Source organism: Botrytis sinoallii (genome assembly GCF_014898435.1).
Source record: "Botrytis sinoallii strain Bc 23 chromosome Unknown BSIN_018, whole genome shotgun sequence".
Taxonomy (NCBI): domain Eukaryota; kingdom Fungi; phylum Ascomycota; class Leotiomycetes; order Helotiales; family Sclerotiniaceae; genus Botrytis; species Botrytis sinoallii.
This window is the reverse complement of record NW_024066045.1, coordinates 336,151-359,463: the sequence shown is the minus strand read 5'-3', so window position 1 is coordinate 359,463 and position 23,313 is coordinate 336,151. Positions and strand designations below refer to the sequence as shown.

The following is a 23,313-nucleotide window of genomic DNA, read 5'->3' as shown; positions in this document are numbered from 1 at the left end:
ATGATATTTGTAAAGCTTTTCTCTCGTTAGCCGATTTCCAAAACACAAATTTGTTCTCCTAACATTCCGGTTGTAATCAGAAATCATGATTGCAGCCAGTGACATCACACCCGATCTTCATCACGGTTTGAAAGCAAATCCAGTCATTGAATCGAAATGGAAAACCACCAAACCGGTTCATGCTACAAAGGCATCCTTGCTAGATCTCTTGGAAGGTCGAACTCCTATCCTCAACGAGCCTGAGTTCCTTTCCAAAGCGGACTGTTCTAAGCTCACCAAGACATTGGAGCCAAGACTTACACCGTATCTCCATGCTACTGGCCCAAAATTGGCAAAAGTAGGCATTGCTCAGTTTGAGTTTCAAGCACAAAGTGAGGATGACTTGAAGAATAGGTCTGGAAACGGTACGTGCTGTCAAAAGCAAACTCTCCAAAGTCTCTCTTATGCCACGGCATGTAGAAATTAGCTAAGCAAATATGTAGAGAAGCAGGAATACTTCCAGGCTGTACGCGACCTGGGCGACCCGCATGGAAAGTTGGAAGCGGAAATTGGCGTAAATGCGTTCGCTAAGGTCTTTCAGTTTATTAAATCAATTGCACCTGAAGACTGGGAGGTTATGATAGCCACGGAGGTAGTAGATGACGGGACACAATCTTACTTCGCTGGCATCTTTCGAGTAATCAACAACGGAACACCAGTTCATTGCGATTGGGCGCCTTATGATACTCGGACGGAATCATGGGCGATTAGCCGATTGACCCATCAACTTGCGGCCAATCTTTGCATAACCCCACCACCCATCAATAGTGGTGGTACTACTGTTCACGATTTGCAGTGGTCTCCCGAAGCATTGAAATTTCGTGACCCCGATAGTTATGGATATTTTCCGGAGCTTGTTGAGGGACGTCAAAAGGTAGACTTCCAACCTCATATTGGTGATCTATACCTCTTCAACTCTCGCAATATGCACCAAGTACATCCTGTCTATTCCGAGATAGGAACGCGCCGTTTGGCGATGTCAAGCTTCCTTGGAGTTATTCCGCCACTGAACGAAGGTGAGAAGACGAAGTTGGTGTTTTGGGGTTAAAGATTGGAGATATTATGGTATCGCCATATTCATGACGCTCAATATAATAAGTCGGGCTTTTCGTGCCTGTGTGTAGTCTTCAATCTGATGATATGTCATTCGGCGGTTTACATCAAGTTACCACAGAGATGATAAACTTTGAATGCTTTTTATGTCTCTGTGAATATGTCAGGAAATCTTTAGTTCTCTGCGAGAGACTTGTATCGCTGACACATGCAACGCATAGATCCAAATCCCTCTTGATGAGGAACATAATCAAGACAGTCGAGTGACTGGATTGAAAATCTAAATCATCTCCAGGTGAGGAGTTGGGAAGAGTGGATAATTCTGCCAGGCGGTGTGACTAGTGGTCATTTTGGGAGTGGAGCACAGGCGGCAGGGCATCTCGTTCTATTCATTCGAATATGTGACCACGATCAATCCTGACACCTTCAAACCCATCAGTCACTACAAATATCGATTTGTATCTTGTTTCGTGCACATTCTACCCCATAGAATTCTACTTATCTCAATCACTCTCTAGTAGCCTTGCAACCGAGCTTTCGACCGAAAAGACTACATTCAAAGCATGAATACTTCTTCCTTTCTCTCGCCATCATACTACTCGAGTAGATGCCAAATGGAATATCCTATTTTTTGGTCTTAGATTTTTGTGCTTTACTTCATAACGTTACAGTTCAAATGCGACTGCGTGTTTGATTTGTCTGCTTACGAAAACTTTTCCTCGGTTTTTACTCTTCCATTCAGCTTCTGGGGAACTCTGGGTCTTGTTCTTGCACTGACATATGGTTGCAATTACTCACCGTTAACTCAGGGACACCTGTTCACTCTCATATTTGTATGTTCGACTTATTCGCGCGCTGATTACAGTGTCTAGAAGCGGTCTTCTTTTTCGTCCAGGACTCTTAGTCCGGCACGCCGGTGTGCAGCTATTTGCACCTCTTGTTATCGATATTCTTCATGGGCAACATTGAGAGTTCAGACCTCGGAGTGATAAAGAAGTAGGCAGATGAAATATCCTAGAGTTCTTCGTTGTCTTCTGATTTTCTTGACTTGACATTTGTACTGGCTCATCAGCCATACAGAATAATACCTCTAGTGAAGTCAACCTTGAATACGATTTGCTGTCATCTTCTCAGGATTACCTGCGATCTCGAATTATAAATCCAAGTTCACTCTTCCATTCAGCAACCCTTTTCAAAGAGGAGCTCTGCATGTTCGCTGTAAAACCTCAGCATAATGTCACAAATGCAGGAGTTGTCACAGCAAGCATCGAGTCTGAACACGACACTTTGACCCAACTTCAAATGACCTCATTGGGAAACAAGAACTCGCATTTTTTTTCCCCTTCAGAGCCTGATATTGTAAAGTAAGCAATCATCAAAAGTATTTTTGTTGATGCAGAGTTTCCTGAGCCACTCTCATGGTACCAAGTGGATAAACTCACAAATGCACACATGGATATTTTAAGAACATAGCGCAGTTCTATTCTCGGTTGTTAATCCATCCCGTGCTAAGAGATGTCCTTTGTACTGTTACATGTTGTGATACAACACTCTTCGACCCAACACTAAAATCGCGAGCGGCGCAGGTGTTTCGTGGTAAGTGGAAAGCATTGTCAAGTTTGTTTGTGCTTCCAGGAATCTAGTGAAAGGAACCTTACAACATTTATTGGTGTTACACAGAATATATTATCCTTTTTAAATATTCTTATTCATGCAATTTGTCATTACTTTGACAATAAATGCAACCAACTTCGGCAGACGCCAATTTTGGAATTCGCCGAGCTTTGCCTTGAAGATAATTCTTGCTATCCATACCCCCCAAACACTTTAACAGGCTGTATTCCAAAGGGATGAAAAGACGGAGTTGATCAAATGATCATTTCGTGGATATATGCGGGTATGTGCATGGCCGGGTGGCTTGCATATAACGATTTTCCAGTTCTGACAGTATATTCGCTAGGCCGACCATGACTACATATTTATCTCGACGTTGATAAATTTATACATGCTATGCACAAATCATTATCAACGCAATTAATTGATCTGTTTCTGCTGTCAATGCAGAATTTTATGGCGCAGTACACCCGATACGATCACTAATAACCCGCCGGCTATTCTCCTTACCAAACTATGGCTCTGATGATGTACTTCCTCTGCCTCTTCAAGCAATGGATATCAACCGTCTTGCGGTGACATTCAATTTCATTTCACAATGCAAGAAGGTTGTTACTATTTTCGAATAGTAAGTGCCGTATAATAGTGTCAAATAGGAAGTCTAGGTCTGGTCGGCAATACGCTCCCAGGAGATTATGAACTGAGATATTTCAAGGTCTGCAGAGCATTGGGGGGCGGAGAATTTTGGATGTTCTCAATTCATGAGGCACAGACTCATGGGCAGGCCAACCCAATACTCAGACTTAAAATAGGAAGTTCATCTTCATTTTCCTTCATCTAACAATGCTCTTCTTATGCCCTTCTAGCCCTTGTTTACTTGTTGTCATCAAATCTGTTGTTGATGACTTCAGTCTCAATACATAATTCTCTACGCCATCGAAAGACTCTACTGATATTGACGGCTTGGAATTTCTCGAGTAGTTCAAAATGAACAATTCAACGCCAAATCCAATAGTCAACTATGAAACTTTCATGGTAAGCCTGTTCCATGTCCTATTTTCCGCGCTATTCTTAAACGTTGACTTTCATAACAGGGTGTAACTTGGGGATGTACTGCAATTTCGTTACTTTTTGTAACGTTCAGAATCTTTGTTAGAATTCGAACCTTCGGACGTCTTTCACCCGATGATTTCTGTGTCATTATGGCCTGGCTACTCCTTCTTTGCTGTGCAATTATTTGTCAGAAGATTAGTCGAGACATGTATGAGATGCTTGGGGTTTTGAACGGAGTCCTTCTCCCTCCACCGGAAGGATTTGAAAAGCATGCCGAGAGATTCCTTCGAGGCTCTGCGGTCGTATATGTTCTATACTACTGTACATTACGGCTTATCAAGATATCTTTCCTACTATTTTTTGGGCGACTTTTGGAGAACGTGGACTCCTATGTCTGGCCACGAAGTATTGTAGCCGTAGTTGTGTTTGCATCTTGGATGATATGCATTGGGACAATTCCCTATTCATGTTTGGTTCCAAGTTTTGAAAGAATTTCAGCCACTTGTCTATCTCGATTTGCAATCAGAATCCAACGCTTTACATTGGGTTTTGGATGCGGACTGGACGTCTTGACAGACGCAATGAGTAAGTCAATGTTCCCACATTCATTTCACCAGGGAAAACTAACAATCAAAGTTTTGGCTATTCATATCAGTATGCTGTGGACTGTACGCTTGAGCCGAAAGCGAAAGCTAGCATTGGCTGGTATTTTCTCACTCGTCATCATAACAATAATCTTTTCCATCGTTCGCCAGTCTGTTGTAAGCTCGTACTCGCATCAATTTGAGGAAAGCTGGCTTTATACGTAGAGTCTCGTAGAGCAGACTGTTGGTAGGTTTTATCTCATACCTCGGGTTAATATTTTGTTCCTATCGTTGACTTCAAGCATAGCTATCATAATTGCATGTCTTGCTTCGTTTCGATCTTTATTCGCCCGCAACGACCACGTGCAACCGACTCCTCCAAATCCGTCTGAAAGGTACTCGGTTGAGGGGAATAAGAAGAACGAAAAGCGATATTTTCATATCGACTTCAGCCTCATATCTGGCTTAACAGCTCCATCTACAGATGCAGACATAATGAAGACAACCTCTAGTGCTAATGAATTAGAAGATATAGTGCTTCACCATCAAAATATTCATGTACGACAAGACGTGGAGCAATCTTCCGAGTCGCAGGTCTAATTACTTTGCGAGATATTGTTACTGACATTTGGGAGCGCTTTGCCATTGAAAAGAGCCGAGTTTTTATTGCACCTTGCTTCTTTTTGCAATCAAGTGCTTTTTCAAGATATAACATTCTTTGTTCTTTTCATAACTGTTCTACTTGCTTTACACGATCTTAGAGAATGAAAGTTGGTTTGGTTCTGCATAATGAAACGAGATTTTACTGCTTGGCTGTTAATGTCGCATTGCCCCCCTACGGTACCAAACTGCCGCACTAAGTGAAATACATAATGATGGTTCAGCTTCAATCTTCGACTCATAACCCGATACTTGTTAATTTATATAAGGCTCGTTCTCATAACGCGTGCTTGGATGATTTTACTGCTCAAAGATGATCGGCTGACAGGTTGTGGGGCCCAACTGTTGGTCAGCAAGCTTAGTATTACTTCACCAATATTAGAATGTTGCACCGCAGAATAATATCTGCGTCGTAGATACTGTTCCTAATGATATTTTATCAAAGACATGGACTAGATATTGTCCAGCCACAACTCCGTCCCTGTGCGTACTTCATTGTATACATATCCGTGGCTAGAACAGTGCATTTGCATCATAACATACGAGAATGGTTGCACTTTTTAACGATGATCACTTAGGTCCATCCAAGCAAAATCAGTCTTCAAGATTTTATCTCTTCTCTTTTTTTCCTAAGGAGATACGCCTAAAGATATGGACTTTATCTCTTCATCAACACTGCTTCATCCCGATTTTTGTAAGCAAGGCGGCTGGTCAAGACAATGCAAGCCACCATGATCAATCTCACTTTTATTCTAATCATAATGACCTGGGCAAGATTATCAGCGGTGGTGATTACCAGCTTTCTATCAATAAGCCCATCTTAAATACAACAAATCAGCTGTTCTATGCCACGATAGAATCAAGATCAGTAGCACTAGAGTTTTATCGTATTCGCCTACCTCTTGCTCGAGGTCATATTCGAATCAACCCTGAGTATGATGTATTGTTCTTGCAGGATTGGGATAAAGCTCCTCAAATGCTCGCTGATATTCTTCATGATATCAGAGCTTATGATCCAAAAGATGAGGGCCTGATGCATCTGGCTCTCGCGGAAGGATCGGGAGATAGTTTATTTGATATTCCACATCCCTCTAATATACTCTCCGGACATACTGAGATGGTTGATTTTGGCTCGGACACAATCTTTAGCTCATCTCAAGACGAAGCTAAGGAAGAGATGCAACACGATAATCAAGTGCCCTTTTACAGTGAAACACTGACCTTTCTGAGAGATGCGAGTCGAGAACGGCGTAATCGCGGTATGGGTTATGGAACTTCACACATTTCTCATCACTCTATAGCCATCGCATCCCTCATTGATATACTCAGTACCAAGCTTCGGTCATTGTGGTGTGTTGAAAAATTACTATCTGACACAAGGATCTACGACAATATAGGACCGCGGATGGGAAGACCTCACTTATCAGAGACTTGTCCGATCATGCCTTCCATGAAACAAATGGGTAGATCCAGTATCAACTTTGAGTGGTTGGAGAGCGATCCGAGATCAATTCAACCAGATTTAAAACAACTAGCTTTCTGGCGGGATCCACGTCGATTCTATCATAGCTGGTGCATTCTGGGGGGAATTCTGCGTGTGCGGCATAGATCCGCTTTCAATTTTTATGTCTGCGTAACAACACAATTACCACCTCTTCGGGAATGGGGAGAAGATGTTGAGCAACATGTGTCAACAAAGCCTGGGGTGCGTCAGATGGTTGACCGTCATAGAGAAATTGAGCTGGCTCAATGGGAGGAATCGCTTGAGATTTACAAGAATAATCTCGGTATGAACATCCCTATGCATGGCTTTCTGAGAGACGAGGAGAGCTATAAGGAGTTGGAAAAAACTCCTTCAACCGCTGTTGGCATGTGGATCTTTACTGGAAAGGCGTTTGGGCAGGTCAATGGAGAGAATATCTGTGACGTATACGGGAGGTTCAAAGAGCATTTTAAGATGTCGGAAGTCCCTGGGCTTGTATTGTTTGACATTTGAGTTTTCATCCATGTACTACAGATCTATCCTTTCAGTCGCCAAGAAGTAGAAGTTTATTCCTTTCTTGGACGATCAAACAATTGAAATTGGCCTCAGAACTTTCTTCATCCTGTCAAGTGCCTCTACCATAACTTCCCGCTTCACAGCGAATGTCAATCTCACCCATCCAAATTCGCCGTAAGAGCCTAAATACCCCCCTCTTGGTGACATCAAAACCCCTGCATCCCTCAACTTTACCAAGACTGCCATCTCATCTTGCGCATTCTGTGAAATTGTGTGTGTTAGTTAACTTATCTGATGAAAACACTTAAGTAAATCCAAATTCAACCCCCGTGAAAGAAGACGTGGAGAAGGTCTGCTTCTGTACGGGACTCCTTGTGAGAAGGGAAAATGAGATAGACATCCATTTACCTTTGCATCTGCTACTATTCTAACAAATATCATAATTCCTGCTTTTACAGGAACGTAATCTATATTCCAATCTTTCAAAGTAGATGTCAATAAGTCATATGAAACTTTTAATCCTTCCTTATTAGCTTCTACAAGAGCTGGAAGTTGCGGCGACGTAAGAATCGCGGTTATACACAAGCTGCTGGGCGTTGAAACTTGCCAGACATTGGAATATGATATTCCATAAAGTAAAGGCTTATTCGCTTGTGATACGATACATCCCTGATCATTATAAGCCAGTTGCTTCAATCTCAGCATTATATGAAGGGTAGAAAGTATCACTCACCAATCTCATACCAGCACAACCGAAATCTTTACTTGGACTCCACATAACATGGACTCTACTCCGATCAATTCCTTTTCCTTCCTCTACCAAGCTTAAAGCAGAGGTGAAGGGTTTCTCGGGATCTGTATTAAATGCCGAGAGAGCACCAATTTCGTCAGATATATAATGAATTTGTTTTTCATGACAGAAATCCATCAGTTTGCGAAGAGTCTCTGGGGAATAAGTGTCATCTCCAGGGTTGTGAGGGTTACAAATCAAAATAGCTTTAATACGAGACTGAGTAGGACATGCATTGTAGGTGGTGATTAGACGATCGACGGAGTCGGAATCCACTATGCTGCGGAAGTTTGGTGAAGGTATGGTGAGAATGGTGGCTGGCGCATGGAGTCTGGTGAAAATATCAAAAGTTCCTGTATCGAAGAATTGCAATATCAGTTAGGTGATTTCTCGAGGGTTAAATGTACGAGACAGTCAACGACTCAAATCGAGAAAGTAGATTTATAGCCATCTGGAACGCGGACACTAACGGGCAACTGGAGCGAACGCCAATACAATGTCTCCCTCATCACAAATAGAGTACATCAGTGAATCAAGAACACTTGCGCAACCACTGCCTGTCGAGATATGATCTTCTTCTACCTTTAATGAAGGGTTGAAATATGTATTGAAGAATGAAGCGAATCCTTTTCGCATTGCTGCTTCACCCCCAAGACCTGTAGGGTATAGGAAACTCTAGGATATGTCAGTATGAGTGTTGACAAAAGAGTCTGTAGAAAATTCTGTACATCTTCACTTAGATTTTCATTCAAAGCATCTTTACATATGCTCAGCAGTTGAGGTATTAGTAAACGGTTCTCGGCTTGTTCTAGACGTATTATATCTGGTGGTGCAATATATGATAGAAATCCCAGCGGCGCCAATTTGGGAAGTTTGTTGGCCATGTGAGTGGAGAGACCATGCTCTAGATACTCTGAAGTTGAAGTCATGACTTGTTGACAATCTATTCAATAAAAAAGATTCCCCAAATTTAGAGGGGAAAAAATGGGCAGTTCTGCGCGCACTTGCGATGCCTTTATAGATAGACATCAATTTCCAAGTGTTGGTTAAGTTTTCTTTATCAAAGAATAGTATACATACTCGTACATATGACCCAATCTTTAATCGTAAGCCGACATCTTACTTGCATGTACCCCTGCCAAAACATCCCACTATACTTTTAGAGAAACCAAAAGCTTATCAAGCTTATGGTGCTTTCGTTTGGGTTTTTATATTACTCGCAATTGAAGATGCGTTGTCTAAGTTCTCGGTGACAAGATGAATGTGAATAATACATGAATGGCTCTACTTGCTTTCAATAGCAAATAATTTCTCTTCATGGCTTCACACCTCACCTTCTACCGTCAAATCCCTTTGTGAAATCTGCAACTATTGATAATCAATAAATTTGTAGCCGGGAATTTCCTCCGCCAACCCTGATTCGGACACGGAATTGGGAAGCTAGCAAGGTTCAAAGACTCAGGATGTTCACCACCCAGAGCGATTTGTCTTTCCGAACGATACATTCCAACTCAGAACATAAGATCAACACATTATTGCAAGACTGACTGCCGTCTTGTCGAACCGTAGCCAAACTATTGAAGACCTTGTGCCTATAGTTTGAGTCAACCAACGAGCTTGATACTGTGGTGTGTTCAGACTCTCAACTATGAACGTACGAAACTTCACACCTCCCATTTACAACACAATTTCCATCTTCATAATGATACACTCAAGAATTTTGATCCTTGCTAAGGGAGTTCTTGGCTTCAAGATCACGCTCCAAAGTGTAGATGTCTCAGACCTATCATTGGGCCCCACCAGTTCGATCTTAATCAACATCGAGGCGTGGAATTACGAGAGGACTGGAAGATCTCATGAGACAAGTCTTCTATGTAGTATATAGCTAGATTTGACTTGATTTCTAGTTGTCTTCAACTTGCTCCTTTGTGTCGCAATTCGGCAAATTGACAAGTGATTTGCGTTTGAGGAGATGCGAGGTTGATAAGCTCAATCTCATTCCCCCATGTATTCGCGAAATTACCACTTGATAATCTCTCTCCAAATTTCCGTCTACATTTACTCCTCAAAGACGTAGTAGCTAACTAAGGGAAACGCTCCATTGTTGAAGATATAAATAATATGATTTTTTGAGGTGACTTGTGACTTTCGCCTGTGACTATTCTTGCTGAATGCGGGAATGCGCCAAAACATGTGGCCTGGTGACGTCGGTAACCTTAAGTTAAGGCCAAGATTCTTAATTCACGTCGTTGCTTTCCTTACCTTGCCTTGAGATCCATCAACTTCAGCATCAAGATCAAGCAAAGCAAAGCAAAGCACGAACTCAATACATGAATGGCCATGATTTGATTCACATCTGAACTATACACAAACAAAAATGGCAAGTCCCTCAGAGATGAAGGCATTAAGTTTGTATTTTTTGACCTTTAATTGTGGTCTCGCTCTTATCGATACTGATGCGTTTGCCTCTCAACTCTTTAATGGCCTCTCATCTCCTAACTTGCCAGACCTGCTCGTTCTCTCCTTACAAGAAATTGCGCCAATACCATATTCTCTTATAGGTGGATCCTTTCTGGTACCATACTTCAATCGATTTCACGATGCGGTCGGAAAAGCTTCAAAGAAATTATCAAACGATGGGTCGGCCTATACTTCGATAGCAGCACGGAATGTTGGCTTGACGGGAATCATGATATTTGCAAAGGACCCAACACTCATACAAGATCTAGAGGCTGGTGAAATTGGAGTAGGAGCTTGGTCAATGGGAAATAAAGGAGCGGTTGGAATAAGATTTACATACGGAAGTGGAAATACCTCAACAGAGTTAACATTCGTTGCGGCACATCTTGCTGCTATGGAAGAAGAACTGCAAAGGCGAAACCAAGACTGGAAAGATATTGTCCGCGGATTGGTATTTTCTTCGACAACCTCAAATTATTCCACAACTTTACCTCGAGGTGATGAAGATAGACCATTGTTATCCATTTCACCACAAGATGGTTCAATCTTCAAAGCAACATCCCATCTATTTTTCGGCGGCGACTTAAATTATCGAACCTCCTTACTTTCCCCGGCGCCAAATGATCACATCAACACATTCCCACAACCGAACGATTCTACTTCCTCTTCCAATCATTATTCAACCCTATTCAAAAACGATCAACTCAACCAAGAAAGATTGGCTGGTCGAACTTGTCATGGGCTCATCGAAGCTCCAATATCATTCCCGCCTACATATAAATATGATTCCGAAGGACCATTCATGACATCTGATGAAGAATTGAACAAATGGCCTTGGGCAAAGCATAGATGGCCAAGTTGGTGTGATAGGATCCTGTTCCTTGATATGCCATCTTGGGTACAAAAGAGCAATCCAGAGGCCAAAATTATTCCAAACAAATATTCCGCATTACCTCTTCTCTCAACATCGGATCATAGAGCTGTGGCTTTAGATGTAACGATTCCTTTGTTACCTATTCCAGAACCCGAAGAGGAGGAGGATGTAAATGACCCTCGGGTCAAAATACCATTTGATATCGATATTGATTGGAAGAAGAAGAGGGAGAGAGCTAGAATGTTGGAATTAGTTGTGGGGTATACAATGTACTTCACAGGTACAAAGGAGGGCGCTGCTCTATTCGTTGCAATGGTTGTTGGTGGAGTGGGGGCTATATTTGTTTTTAAGTCGTTATTTGCCGCTTAAGATCAAATTATATGAGGATATGATTTATCGGACGGAGGCATTCTCGGGCATATCAAAGACTGCGAAGGCTTCGGTCGTCTGCAATGATGGTAAGTAATCATAAATATTTATAAGATTAAAAGGCTTGAGATCTCCCTCGCAAAATTTTACTTTCACACATCCCTTCTCAATTTCTGCAGATACCGCGTCTAGTTTGCCAATCAGGATTCTTGAGAGGCACTGCAAGCAGATTTCAAAAGAACTTGCTACTAAAGCATTAGCTCCATTCAGATTGCTCCAGTGAGCCATTTGATCCGTTCTCGATGCGACAAGCAATAGGCCGGCGACGAAGTATAATTCCTCAATCCCTTCTTTCTCATCCCTTCTAGATTCCACAACCTTCATTCTATCCATCTTGACACCCCATTAATAAAATGATAAACAACAGCTGATTCTAATTCCAAAGACTGTTTCGAGCATACCTATTTCGTGGGTTAGAGTCTGATATTGCTTAGGAGCAACGCAGAGATTCGGACCGAGTGGTTTCTTTCTTGTTAAGACGTAAGTCTAACGTAGACGCTCAGGGATTGTGATGCTCAGGTGTCACAACTCATATTGACTCGCGGGTAGCTTTCATCGTCTGCTGTCACATATTGGTCAAGGAAGATGTAATGTAATATATACTGTGTGATTCCATTCTCATGTAACTGTCAATTTTAGCCATTCGATTGGCTTCTCGTCAGAAGCTAAGTATCGCCCTTGGATCAAAGTGGTGTCGGCCACAAATGAGATTAATAAAAATTCTCACATCGCATCTCTATATATCACTCGACGAGCACTCTCACTTTTTGAGAAGAATTAAACAATGTGCCACGTGGGGTATGGCTGATCCCAAATTTACTATTTTACGTATCTTGCTAGCGTCAAATCTCCGAAGGCATCGAAAGTACCTAATTATTCGACACTGGCACTATTAACCCTGGTTGATGAGTTGCCAGTAGATTAATTCAACACTGCACTTAGAAGCTGTCTTGCGCGTCAACTGGTTTTGACATCACACTGCATGGAACTATTGACGTTAATGCTAGATATTGTTTAAAGAAATAAGGGTCTTTGATACCGGGAATGACTACCAACAAGACGGAAAACCTACACAGGCTTCTCCACGGACGCCGCATGCAAGAGTGGTGCTCCATTATCGCTTGAAGCGCACTGCCCACAATGGTCAAATGCCCGATCCCGGATATTTTGTCCGGTGCTGGCATTAGTTTTTGGAACGAGAGTCACGAGATGGAAAATAAATTCGTCTACGCGGACGCTAGATTGGGCCAACGCCATCTAGGTAATGGGGTTCATTCCCGAATGCGAAAGAGGCAAATCCTCTTCTCGTTGTTGAAATCTTATCTGATTGATCTGATGATCGTGTTAGAGATGATAGTTGATACCCAATTAAGTATTACCGTTATTCAATTCTCAAAGGTACCCTGTTATCTGATCAATCTGATTATGTACGTAGGAGAGCTCGAGGCGTAATTACTTACTCGGTCCTGACAGTACCCCACCCGCACTCGCTTGTCTTCTCTTTAAAATAGTCAAGTGTGAATGCATCCCATGTGAACGATCCGTTCCACGAAAAGTTTGCACTCCACATAGCTTCCGAATTTCCGCTTTTAAGATTCTGGTGATGACAATGTGGTCTCAGTCTTACTATATTCGATGGCTTACTATATCATAGTAACACCCTCACACATATATCAGATGAGTGAGAACTTTATCTTCCTGGTCATGAATCGTGATGAAGACGAAGATGTCGATCAGATTAGATAAATTTTGAAAAGCTTAAAGTTTTGATTTAGTCAATCTGATTAGATTATCATAATGGTCACTAGCATCACGGTCCCGAAATCGAGACCGGCTTCGATATCAAACACACATTCCGATTTCACCCATGGAAGTGGTGGTGGCGAGCAGTAATGTAACGCCATTCATATAATTGCTGCCTACTTGAGGAAAAGCCGGTCTAAGTTTTAATAAGTAGGTGAATCGGGAAATTTACTTCCTGCCATTCATCCCTGGTTATCGATGAAAATTTTGATCAGATTAGATAAAAGCTAGCTCAGTTCTCCCCACTTGATCCCACTGAACCCCACTTAGATGCCTTTAACCAGCTAATCAACTGTCTCCGGTAATAGTTAACATAATCGACCCATTCAAATTTATGCCCACCTTGTTCATAGACCCATCGACATTCGGCAATATGTCCACTCTTAGAAAAAAGGTGTGTTTGAAAGCGTTTTCTGATTGATTGATGTGCGTGAAATACGCAGCTCCAAGCTCATTCACTCTGCTTCTTACCTGCCTGAGCCTGCTTTACCTTGTGTGTATCATCATTTCATGAGTCTTCCTATTACTCGCGTCCTAGTCCACGCCGAACCTCGTTGACAATCACTAACTTGTGGGACTTTATGGGATGCCTCTTGGCTGTCCCAAGCACACGGCAGCATGCGAAATTTTCGAACCTTGTCCTAGCTGCAGCTATAGATGAATGGGCACATGTGGATGTGAATAGCCGTGTCAACAGGTAGGCCGAGATTTTAAGTATTAGTAGTGGCCGCCTCCCACGATACACCCATTGCTTTGTATTACCTGTACCATTTCAATTCTTTTGTGGACGTCCTTCCATTGATTTCCGAAATATTCGCGGAATCGACAAATCGCAATCATGGGGGCATTATCAAAATTCAGACCTGGATTTCGTCGAAAGGCTACCGAGGATATAATCAATGAAAGTTCAGAAGTAGCTATGGCTGATATGTCATCTTCAAACGAAAAAAATCCTGCGAAGCCCGCAGTCACTGGTGCCGACGATACTATCTCTCCAAGCAGTGCCAATGACGTACCAATCTCAGAGCAAGCCGAAAAAGATGTTCTGCCAACCGAAACTGCACAACGTGGTGTTCAAGAAGTCGAAGCAGTGGCTTTAACATGGACCAAACCAATGCTCGTCGCCGTTTTCCTAAAGTATGTGCACGCACTTGTTATTCCCATGCCCTGATATGGAAGCTAAACTATTCAATGACAGCATGTGGTTGCTTTACTTTGTTAATGCCATGCAATCTTCAATTTGTTACAATCTTATTCCATTCGCCACGAGTGCTTTCGAATCGCATTCTTTGATTACCGTTATTAATATCGTTGCGAACGCTATGACAGCTGCCATTTACATTCCACTTGCGAAGATGTTGGATCTTTGGGGTCGTGCTGAAGGATTTCTTCTCATGGTATTATTCTCTACCATTGGATTGATCATGATGGCGGCTTGCAATGGTATTGCTACCTTCTGTGCTGCACAGGTACTACCTCACCATTCCATATTTTTTTACCTTCAGCGCACTAACCTTCTTTCTCTAGGTCTTTTACTCCATTGGATTTGGTGGTTTGATCTACAGTATTGATGTTATTACTGCCGATGTTTCGAAATTAAAGAATCGAGGTCTTGCATACGCCTTCACTTCTTCACCATACATCATTACAGCATTTGCTGGACCAAAGGTCTCTGATGATTACTATTACAACATCAGCTGGAGATGGGGATTTGGTACCTTTGCTATCATCTTGCCATTTGTAGCAGCACCATTATACTTTATTTTGAAGACAAATCTCAAAAAGGCAAAGAACACAGGTGTTTTGATTAGAGAGAGCAGTGGCCGAACTCTTACAGAAAACATCTGGCATTACTTTGTGGAGTTTGATGGTAAGTCATGCTTTTCCAACCAAGATGTACATTTGGCATTTTTCTGACCATTGACTAGCTTTTGGTGTTGTGCTCTTTGCTGGAGGTTTTACCGTGTTTTTGCTGCCATTCACACTTGCTGACACTGCACCAAATGGTTGGCAAACGGGTTACATCATTGCCATGATTGTTGTTGGATTTGTGGTCCTTGTTATCTTTGCGCTTTACGAAACCTACCTTGCCAGGACACCTTTCTTGGACGTTAACCTTTTAGCAAACCGAACTGTTATTGGCGCTTGTCTGCTTGATTTGACTTATCAAATCTCTTACTACTGCTGGAACAGTTACTTCACATCTTTCCTACAAGTTGTCAACAACTTGACTATAGCAGAGGCTGGTTATGTGAGCGACACTTTTGATGTTGTTTCTGGTATCCTCCTTCTAGGAGTCGGTGTGTTGATTCGCAAGACTGGATACTTCAAATGGCTTTTGTATATTGCGGTTCCACTTTACGTCTTCGCTCAAGGTCTCATGATTTACTTCCGTCAACCTAATCAAAGCATCGGTTACATCGTCATGTGTCAAATTTTCATCTCTATTGGTGGAAGTGTTTTCATCATTGTCGAACAACTCGCCGTTCTCGCCGCTTCTGACCATCAACACGTCGCTGCGATTCTCGCGTTGCTTTATGTTGTTGGAAATATCGGCGGTGCCGTCGGAAACGCCATTTGTGGTGCTATCTGGACCAACACATTCCCACAAGCTTTGGAGAGATATCTTCCTGAATCGGCTATAGCAGATTTTGATAACATTTATGGTGATCTCTCCACTCAACTCACTTATCCATTGGGAAGCGAGACTAGAATCGCTATTCAACACGCATATGGATATGCACAAGAGAGAATGCTTATTGCAGGAACTGTTATTATTGCCTTGGCATTTGTCTGGGTTATGATGATTAAGAATATCAATGTCGCCCAAAAGACACAAGTCAAGGGTACAGTATTCTAAGTATGGAAAATAGTTTGGATTTTTTTACAGACGTATATTATCAAATGCCATGTGGTAATTCACTAGATTTACCGCTTTTCTCTTGACCCTTGGCAGGTCCTCGTAATTAACATGTCATAATATCAAAAGTTTTTAGATACCCTGCAAATTATTCCACCTTATCGTTCCTGGTGATCCTTGTTCGTGCAAACCGACATTGATTCGATATTGTATTTAGGCGGGGAAAATCACACATACTTCGTACATCATATCCAACATTTGCTGACCCATTAATTGTAAACGGTTTTGCTTCTCTTGCGAATCCAAGGAAGTAGAACATTCTTGTTAGTTAGTCTTCTTCTTTTAATAGTATTTGTTGACCCCAAACTGCCATTCTCATCAACCCAGAATGTCACTGACAGCTATCCATTACGTCTCATAGCGGGGGCCCAATACATCAACCCACACCAACCCTGGTAATCACGAATATTGATAAGATTTTAACTCTTCATCAGTGCATCAAGGCAAGCGAAGTCCTTTTAGCGTCATCTGATTAGATTAAATCATATGTAATCAATCTTATCTGATCCGCTCAAATAAGCATTTTCCCTCAATCCTTGATTTTTTGAGGGTTTTTGGCTAGGAAGACCTATCTACTAAGAACTATCGACGCGATCGAAGTGATTTTTATCCGTATTCCTGGAATTCCCTCGTAGTATACGAAATAATATCCGATCTCGGAATATTGTTTGAACGTGCTGTGCTATGCTGTTGGTGCTTTGAAAATTAATGACTAGAGTACCCGACAGTATTGCAAAATCCTTGTTGCGGTGAACACGGACGTTTCGAGTCGTGTCTGTGAAAATTGCATCCCACTTTTTGTTTCGAGAACTCAGTCACACTACTTGGCTAGTAAGACATATCTACATCAACGTGGTCGCCGATCTTGATTTATTGCCACCGTATATTTACGATTGAGTATTTTTTTCAAGCTCGTTCTATTCTTCCTAAATTTACATACAATTCTCTTCGGTAATCTCGCCTTAATATCTCTCAAAATGGCATCCAAATTCTGGCCTAAAGGTGGTCTTCCAGGTATCCTACATCATTATGTGAGCATTATTGTCTGTACATGAAAGACAATTCAATTAACAAACCCTATAGACCGAAACCCTCACAACATTCGAATACACATCTGGCACCATCGCCAAACCTCATAGTCTTCTCTTCATCGGAGGCTTAGGAGATGGTCTCGCAACCACCTCCTTCATGGCCGATATAGCCAAAGCTCTCCAACCCACCCCCTGGTCCCTCTTCACCCTCAATCTCTCATCTTCATACGCCCAATGGGGAACTTCTCACCTCGACCGTGATTCCGACGAAATAGCTGAATGTCTCCGCTACATTCAAGCCTACAAGCAATCTAAATTCCCCCACAGCAAAACCATCCTCATGGGTCATTCAACCGGTTCCCAAGTCGTGCTTCATTATTTACACAAACCCAATCCCCACACCACCACCCCCAAATTTGATCCCCATCTAAAACACGTGAAGCGTCCCGTTCTCGACGGTGCAATTATGCAAGCACCGATTTCCGATCGCGAGGCCATTCAATCGGTCCTCCAAGATGGGCTTGGCAAACGTCCCGCCAGCGAATGTCAAGCAGCATTTCGAACGATCCAAGAAATTGCAAAAGATGCCGCGAAACGTGATCAATCAATCGATATTCTTCTCCCCATGGCACTGACCTCGCAAATCGGCTACGGAACTACCCCGATTAGCTGTCGACGATTTATGAGTCTGGCTAGTCCTAAGAGTCCGCAACAACCTGAGGAAGATGATTTGTTCAGCTCGGATTTGAGTGATGAGCAATTATCGAAAACCTTTGGGATGATTAAAGAGAGGGGATTATTGCGGGATCAATTGGTCATTTTTTACTCGGGGGCTGATCAGGCGGTGCCGGATTGGGTGGATAAGGAGGGATTGTTGAAGAGGTGGAAGAATGCGGCGGATCATGGAGGAAAGGAGAAGGTGTGGGATGATGAATTTACGGCGATTATTCCGGGAGCCAGTCATGCGTTGAGTAATGATGATCAGGCGCCTGCGAGAGCATTTTTGTGTAAAAGGTTGATGGGTTATGTTCAGCGGATAGAGCAGAAGTGAGTGGTTAGGGAATGGATTTTAAGTAATACGATGTATGTTTGTCGAATGCTATGGGCTGTTTATGTAAAATACAGCTTAGAAATGATTTTCGGTTTCTGTCTGTCCTTTGGGAATTAAGAGTGTGAAAAGGTTGATATGTTCCAGCACTCTTGGAGCAAAGACGATATATCCTACCAGAGCAGTGTCACGAATGAGAGGGGTGAGTATGGGCTGAGAGATTACAATATTCCGAGGGCAGAATGAGGATGAGGTTGTCGATTTCCCATATGCTGAGAATGGATACGACAGGAGAAGAACGCAAATGTTCGATCATATTGTATGACCATTCTTATATACCTCATCCATTTAAGTAACTTCGTGTTCTCATCTCGAGTTGTTTGTAAAGCATTACTTGTTGCCCCATCTCATATTTATGCTAGTATCATTCAACAAAGAAATGGCTCTCCACCTTTCATATCCAGATCAAGGCTATCTACATCTCAAAATCAAGCTATCAAGACGAACATCTCAATCATATGAACTCCGAAAACCGGAGAGTTTACATATCAAAATCCCGTTTCAGATAGTTCACGTGAAACTGTGTGGAAAAACATTACATTCATGTAGGATAAATAAATCAAATGTATTTATTCAGTCATGGATATCTAGGTATCTAATAAAACTCGCAAAACTCCCTCCGTGTATTCGAAATGCCTTGAAGCAAAAATGAAAATCCCTTCAACTTCTGAATGCCTAAAAGCCGTCCTAATGATTCAAATTCAACGTGAAGATCCCACGGACACTCTCAAATCAGCCTGTGATATCTCCAAAAGCTACTCATTCTCGTTGTTCTTGTCATCCTCGTCACATTTCTCCAATTGGCCTAATCGACCCTGCTTCTGACTCCGGCGAACCGTATCAACACGAGGAACTGAATCTGCAAGACGGAATCCTGAACTAGTATCCCCAATATACCGTTGATAACCATGGTTATCAGGACGAACCTGCTGAACATCACGACGGGCATCCGGGTGACCAAATCTTCTAACAGGAGTTCCATGCAAAGTGTGCATCTCTTGCCGATGAAACATGGTCATAGTCACCGCGGCATCCAACTCCGTATTCGGGCGCGGAGCAGAGGTCCCACGGTTATATCCAGAATAATCTTGCTCGACGAAAAGACTCTTTCCGTCGTCTTCGGGGGTGGGATCGCGGATGATGATGGGTTGGTGTTTCTGGAGACTTAGGGGTTGGTGGGGAGCTTTTGATGGGGTTGTAAAAGTGAGTCTCATGTGAGTTTCTGGGTGACGGGTCTGAAGAGGAGTTTGAGCTTCGGGGACGTTCAGGATACCATCGGGGGTGATTTGTTGCCGGATATTTAGTGTGGGATTGGCGGTATGCATTTGGAGCTCTGTATGGGTGAAAGTGGCGATTTGTTGATGAACCGGAGTTTATTGGAGGGTCAGGAAATCGTCTCTGAGCCATGCTTGGGCCTTCAAATCGTGTGGAATAGCTCTCAGGAGCAGGATAGTCCGTCATGAAAGAATGGTTCGAATTGTAACCTGAAGATTCTGTGCTATTTCGGCGGGAACTCGCTGCTTTTCGCTGCTCCATAGGGCTTGTTGTGCGTTTTCTGGACTGACCTGCAACAACTGGTAAAAGTGACGCTGTACCAACCCCCTTCTTAGCTTTCGTGACTCTAGATGCTCTTGGTTGTCGACCAGCACCACGCTGAGCAGCTTTCGCACTTGCCGCCAATATCCTAACGCGATCTTCGCCCCAATCTTTCTTGACAGTCTGGGTACCAGTGCTCATACAACATATTTCCAGTATATTGTCTACGAGCAAGTTTTCTTTGATCCATGTCATGTTGCATCATGTCCGCGAGATCCGTCCATGACATACCTTTGTTGGGGTTATATGCGCCATCTTACCGTTGAAGCGGGACTTGGTCATGACTTCGTGGACAAATATTCCTGCTCTTGTGGACTCCAGAATTTACCGCCCATTTTGGAGTAATCGGAGGTGGATAGGGGTAGATGCTGGGGGGTATGATGATGATAGCCGAGGTTTCCTGTATTGATAGGTCGTTTAAGGTAACGGGGTTAACAAGAAGGTTCGAAGAAGCTCGACTTATGTCAAATTCATCCTATTCAGGATAGTAAAAGGTTGAATTGTGAATCAGAGAAAGTTCCAGAGTCGTCCGAGTATTTACCTAGGGAACAAGCTTGGTCGCGTGATCACAAGATTGAAGTAATATTCTGCTCCAACAAAGCAAGTTTTCGACGTCGAGCAGATAAAGAGGACCTTGATGGAGAGACCAGCGTGTTTTTAGGCGTCAATAAAAGAAAACTCGCTTCTTGAAGTCCGAAAGGGAAAAGATCTGGGAGGGTTTGTTAAGATTGAGGATCGGATGATCAAAAGATAGCTCGGTCTCCTGGCTTGGAGTAATATTTTATCGTGGATCGGAGACGAAATAGGTCTAGAAATTAAGTGTTGCCATGTTAGCAAGACATCATCGCTATTTCAAAAGTAATCCATCAAGAAAGGAAATGAAGGGCGTGAGTGAACGAGATTTCATACATTCTATACCATAAAGTTCGAGTGTAGGCAGTTTTGAAGGAAGTTCCAAAGATAATCTTGTTGTAAAACAATGTATACTCGCAGAAAATCAACCATACACGATTCTTGGATCGAATTTGACCACAGTAGTTCGATTCTTCGACGAAAATGGCACGTTGGAGACGACAAAATGAATTATATTGAGAAACTTAGTATTGAAATATGAAGTAAATAGATCTCAGGAAGCTTTCCGAGGCTAATACACAATCAAAAGGCGTGGAGTAATTGTTAAGAACGTTGAGAGCAGTTTGTAATGAACGAGTTCAAAGGATGATGGATTAAACTTTGGGAGAGAAGGAAAGGTGCGATACTTAAAGGGGGCTAGGGGCCAGTCATGAAGTGGTATGTTATGTTGAAAGTGAATTAGATTCTACATCAGTCATAACATATTGGATGATTTTTCATATTCTTTTTGGATTTTGAGATATAAAGAATGTTGCCTGGTATTCACAAGCGAGAAAACGGAAGTGTAGCTTTAGGATCTCTATCGAATCACGGCGCAAGAATTACAGCTTCGAGGGGAAATCATAGAGATTTCAATTAAAAATTTCGACATCACAATTTGAAGATATGTTGCCAGCAGCTCGAAGGTCGACTAGAGTTATCACTTGACCACTCGAAGCCTGAAGCAAGAATGAACTTTGCGAAATGGAAGAGGACTGACCGAAATTTAATCGCAATGGGAGAGCAGATGAAGCTTTCTCGCTGCTGGGTAGTACATGGCAAGCAGAATGAAAAGCAGAAGCTCATCAACACAGCTCCCCGTACAAGTAGGAATGATGAGACCGTGAGGCTGGAATTCCGTGGATAGGCATTCAAGAACAAGACGAACACTTCAATATTGCGAAATATGATTAGGATCGTAGATGTGTAACACACCGCTCGAGACCTAAGTAGATATCGAGATCGGCAGAAAGTCAGAAAGTAAGCCACTTGGCTTGGGCTCATAACGGAGAGCTGGAGCGCCAATATTGGCGAAATTGTGTCTGGAACCAAGAAGGCATACTAGACTCTAGGCCACATAGCTACAACCACTGTAGGGCATCTCTATCTGGTCCAGCGATTTGGTATGCGCAACCGGCGCTACTTTATCATTCCAGTCTTGCTATACCACGGAGTATAGAAAAACCATCTTGGAACTGGCATGTAGTAAGATATATGTAATTTCAAGCCGTTACTCGAAGACAATCTCGCGCGGGACTTAAGGTCGTTATTTACACATTGTTGCTTCTTGGATCATGATCACAACGGGGCATCTTATAAAGTTTTCATTAAATCGTTAACGGCTTTCGCAGCAAATCTCTTCCTCTCAGCTTCTGGCAAATCCGCACCCATATCTGTTTATGTCAGTTTGTAAGTTTCCCAATAAGTAGATATCTCTTACCTTTGACTGCTTGCATTCTCAACATCAAAGCTTCGAGCTGCTCTACTCCATCCTCATTCTCTACTTCTTCTTCGGGGTTCGTTTTTTCGGAGGACTCGCCATAAATTGCCTGCTTCATACCGAACATTTCCATTTCCAATTCAGCCGCTTCGATACCGAACCCGATGCTTTTATTGTCATCGCCATCATCCTCGAAGTCACCAAGATCAAGACCTTCCCCATCATCATCACCACCCTCCCATTCATTGGCTTCTAAAGCTTCCTTCAACCTCTCAAGACCCATGGGTTCTACAGGTGTCAACAATAAACATGTAATTTTATTGAAATCATTATCTTACCTGAGTACTCATTCGACCTTTGCTTTCAAAATCAATAAATTCAAAGCCATGCTCCTGGCACAATTCTTCCCACTCGTCGAAGCTTTTCTCCAGGTATGGAGTCGTTGACTGTGGCATAGCCACGGCCAAACAAACGCCATCCCAAGTATAACCACAACCCTCCTTAACAACCTCGGCCACACCCTCCAAAAGAACCTTAAAAGCTTGTAACTCAGCTTCATCGACAGGCTTTCGGAAACATACAATAAAGGCACCAAGAACCGTCAGAACTTCTCGAGCTTCTGGTGCCAAAAATTCCTTACACCATATTTCTGGCTCATGTATCTCATCAAGCCATATTGGAACACTTGCGGTATAGTAATTAGTTTTGATAGACCAGTCATGTGTTACACCTGCGATAGAGTCCCCTGTGAGAGCAGGCGCAGAACCCGTGAGACCTTGAAAGGTAAGTCAATGTCCAAATCGTGTTTATAAGCATAGGTGGTGTTCAAACCTTTCAATAAGTCTACAAGACCAGAATCTGGTCTACTAACAGCTAGAATACGCCGTGGATGTGAAATTTCCATCGCCATGATTGATTGTATGTATTGATCAATCTATGTCGGGAACACAAGGAAAAACAGTAGGTTT

General features: G+C 42.5%; 10 protein-coding genes across 10 annotated transcripts; 6 read left to right on the top strand and 4 right to left on the bottom strand.

The window, feature by feature from the left end:
* Positions 1 to 85: 85 nt before the first annotated feature.
* Positions 86 to 1,087, top strand: EAF02_009073 (uncharacterized protein; the record flags this gene model as incomplete). The annotated part of the gene is made up of 2 exons (XM_038905121.1): positions 86 to 404; positions 483 to 1,087. The coding sequence occupies 2 exons, from the start codon at positions 86 to 88 to the stop codon at positions 1,085 to 1,087; spliced, it is 924 nt and encodes a 307-aa protein (XP_038755018.1).
* Positions 1,088 to 3,693: 2,606 nt separating this feature from the next.
* On the top strand, positions 3,694 to 4,943 carry EAF02_009072 (uncharacterized protein; the record flags this gene model as incomplete). The annotated part of the gene is made up of 5 exons (XM_038905120.1): positions 3,694 to 3,741; positions 3,801 to 4,344; positions 4,396 to 4,520; positions 4,569 to 4,590; positions 4,651 to 4,943. The coding sequence occupies 5 exons, from the start codon at positions 3,694 to 3,696 to the stop codon at positions 4,941 to 4,943; spliced, it is 1,032 nt and encodes a 343-aa protein (XP_038755017.1).
* A 607-nt stretch (positions 4,944 to 5,550) lies between these two features.
* EAF02_009071 (uncharacterized protein) lies at positions 5,551 to 6,999 on the top strand (the record flags this gene model as incomplete). The annotated part of the gene is made up of 1 exon (XM_038905119.1): positions 5,551 to 6,999. One exon carries the CDS (start codon positions 5,551 to 5,553, stop codon positions 6,997 to 6,999), a length of 1,449 nt encoding a protein of 482 aa, XP_038755016.1.
* Positions 7,000 to 7,071: 72 nt separating this feature from the next.
* On the bottom strand, positions 7,072 to 8,721 carry EAF02_009070 (uncharacterized protein; the record flags this gene model as incomplete). The annotated part of the gene is made up of 5 exons (XM_038905118.1): positions 7,072 to 7,263; positions 7,411 to 7,671; positions 7,736 to 8,145; positions 8,263 to 8,467; positions 8,521 to 8,721. The coding sequence occupies 5 exons, from the start codon at positions 8,719 to 8,721 to the stop codon at positions 7,072 to 7,074; spliced, it is 1,269 nt and encodes a 422-aa protein (XP_038755015.1).
* A 1,448-nt stretch (positions 8,722 to 10,169) lies between these two features.
* On the top strand, positions 10,170 to 11,495 carry EAF02_009069 (uncharacterized protein; the record flags this gene model as incomplete). The annotated part of the gene is made up of 1 exon (XM_038905117.1): positions 10,170 to 11,495. The coding sequence occupies one exon, from the start codon at positions 10,170 to 10,172 to the stop codon at positions 11,493 to 11,495; it is 1,326 nt and encodes a 441-aa protein (XP_038755014.1).
* Positions 11,496 to 11,519: 24 nt separating this feature from the next.
* Positions 11,520 to 11,888, bottom strand: EAF02_009068 (uncharacterized protein; the record flags this gene model as incomplete). Its single annotated transcript, XM_038905116.1, has 1 exon — positions 11,520 to 11,888. One exon carries the CDS (start codon positions 11,886 to 11,888, stop codon positions 11,520 to 11,522), a length of 369 nt encoding a protein of 122 aa, XP_038755013.1.
* A 1,485-nt stretch (positions 11,889 to 13,373) lies between these two features.
* EAF02_009067 (uncharacterized protein) lies at positions 13,374 to 16,363 on the top strand. The gene is made up of 5 exons (XM_038905115.1): positions 13,374 to 13,508; positions 13,667 to 14,495; positions 14,557 to 14,827; positions 14,886 to 15,228; positions 15,287 to 16,363. Exons 2-5 carry the CDS (start codon positions 14,197 to 14,199, stop codon positions 16,216 to 16,218), a joined length of 1,845 nt encoding a protein of 614 aa, XP_038755012.1. The 5' UTR covers positions 13,374 to 13,508; positions 13,667 to 14,196; the 3' UTR covers positions 16,219 to 16,363.
* An 892-nt stretch (positions 16,364 to 17,255) lies between these two features.
* EAF02_009066 (uncharacterized protein) lies at positions 17,256 to 18,360 on the top strand (the record flags this gene model as incomplete). Its single annotated transcript, XM_038905114.1, has 2 exons — positions 17,256 to 17,309; positions 17,362 to 18,360. 2 exons carry the CDS (start codon positions 17,256 to 17,258, stop codon positions 18,358 to 18,360), a joined length of 1,053 nt encoding a protein of 350 aa, XP_038755011.1.
* Positions 18,361 to 19,172: 812 nt separating this feature from the next.
* Positions 19,173 to 20,208, bottom strand: EAF02_009065 (uncharacterized protein; the record flags this gene model as incomplete). Its single annotated transcript, XM_038905113.1, has 2 exons — positions 19,173 to 19,750; positions 19,785 to 20,208. 2 exons carry the CDS (start codon positions 20,206 to 20,208, stop codon positions 19,173 to 19,175), a joined length of 1,002 nt encoding a protein of 333 aa, XP_038755010.1.
* A 2,010-nt stretch (positions 20,209 to 22,218) lies between these two features.
* EAF02_009064 (uncharacterized protein) lies at positions 22,219 to 23,255 on the bottom strand (the record flags this gene model as incomplete). Its single annotated transcript, XM_038905112.1, has 4 exons — positions 22,219 to 22,298; positions 22,346 to 22,633; positions 22,692 to 23,120; positions 23,177 to 23,255. 4 exons carry the CDS (start codon positions 23,253 to 23,255, stop codon positions 22,219 to 22,221), a joined length of 876 nt encoding a protein of 291 aa, XP_038755009.1.
* Positions 23,256 to 23,313: the final 58 nt, after the last annotated feature.

Bases quoted from the DNA above. Each gene is read 5' to 3' on its own strand.
- EAF02_009067 (XM_038905115.1), top strand. From the start codon at position 14,197: ATGGGGGCATTATCAAAATTCAGACCTGGATTTCGTCGAAAGGCTACC. The intron at 14,828-14,885 runs GTACTACCTCAC...TTCTTTCTCTAG, and splicing joins CTACCTTCTGTGCTGCACAG to GTCTTTTACTCCATTGGATT. The intron at 15,229-15,286 runs GTAAGTCATGCT...ACCATTGACTAG, and splicing joins TTACTTTGTGGAGTTTGATG to CTTTTGGTGTTGTGCTCTTT.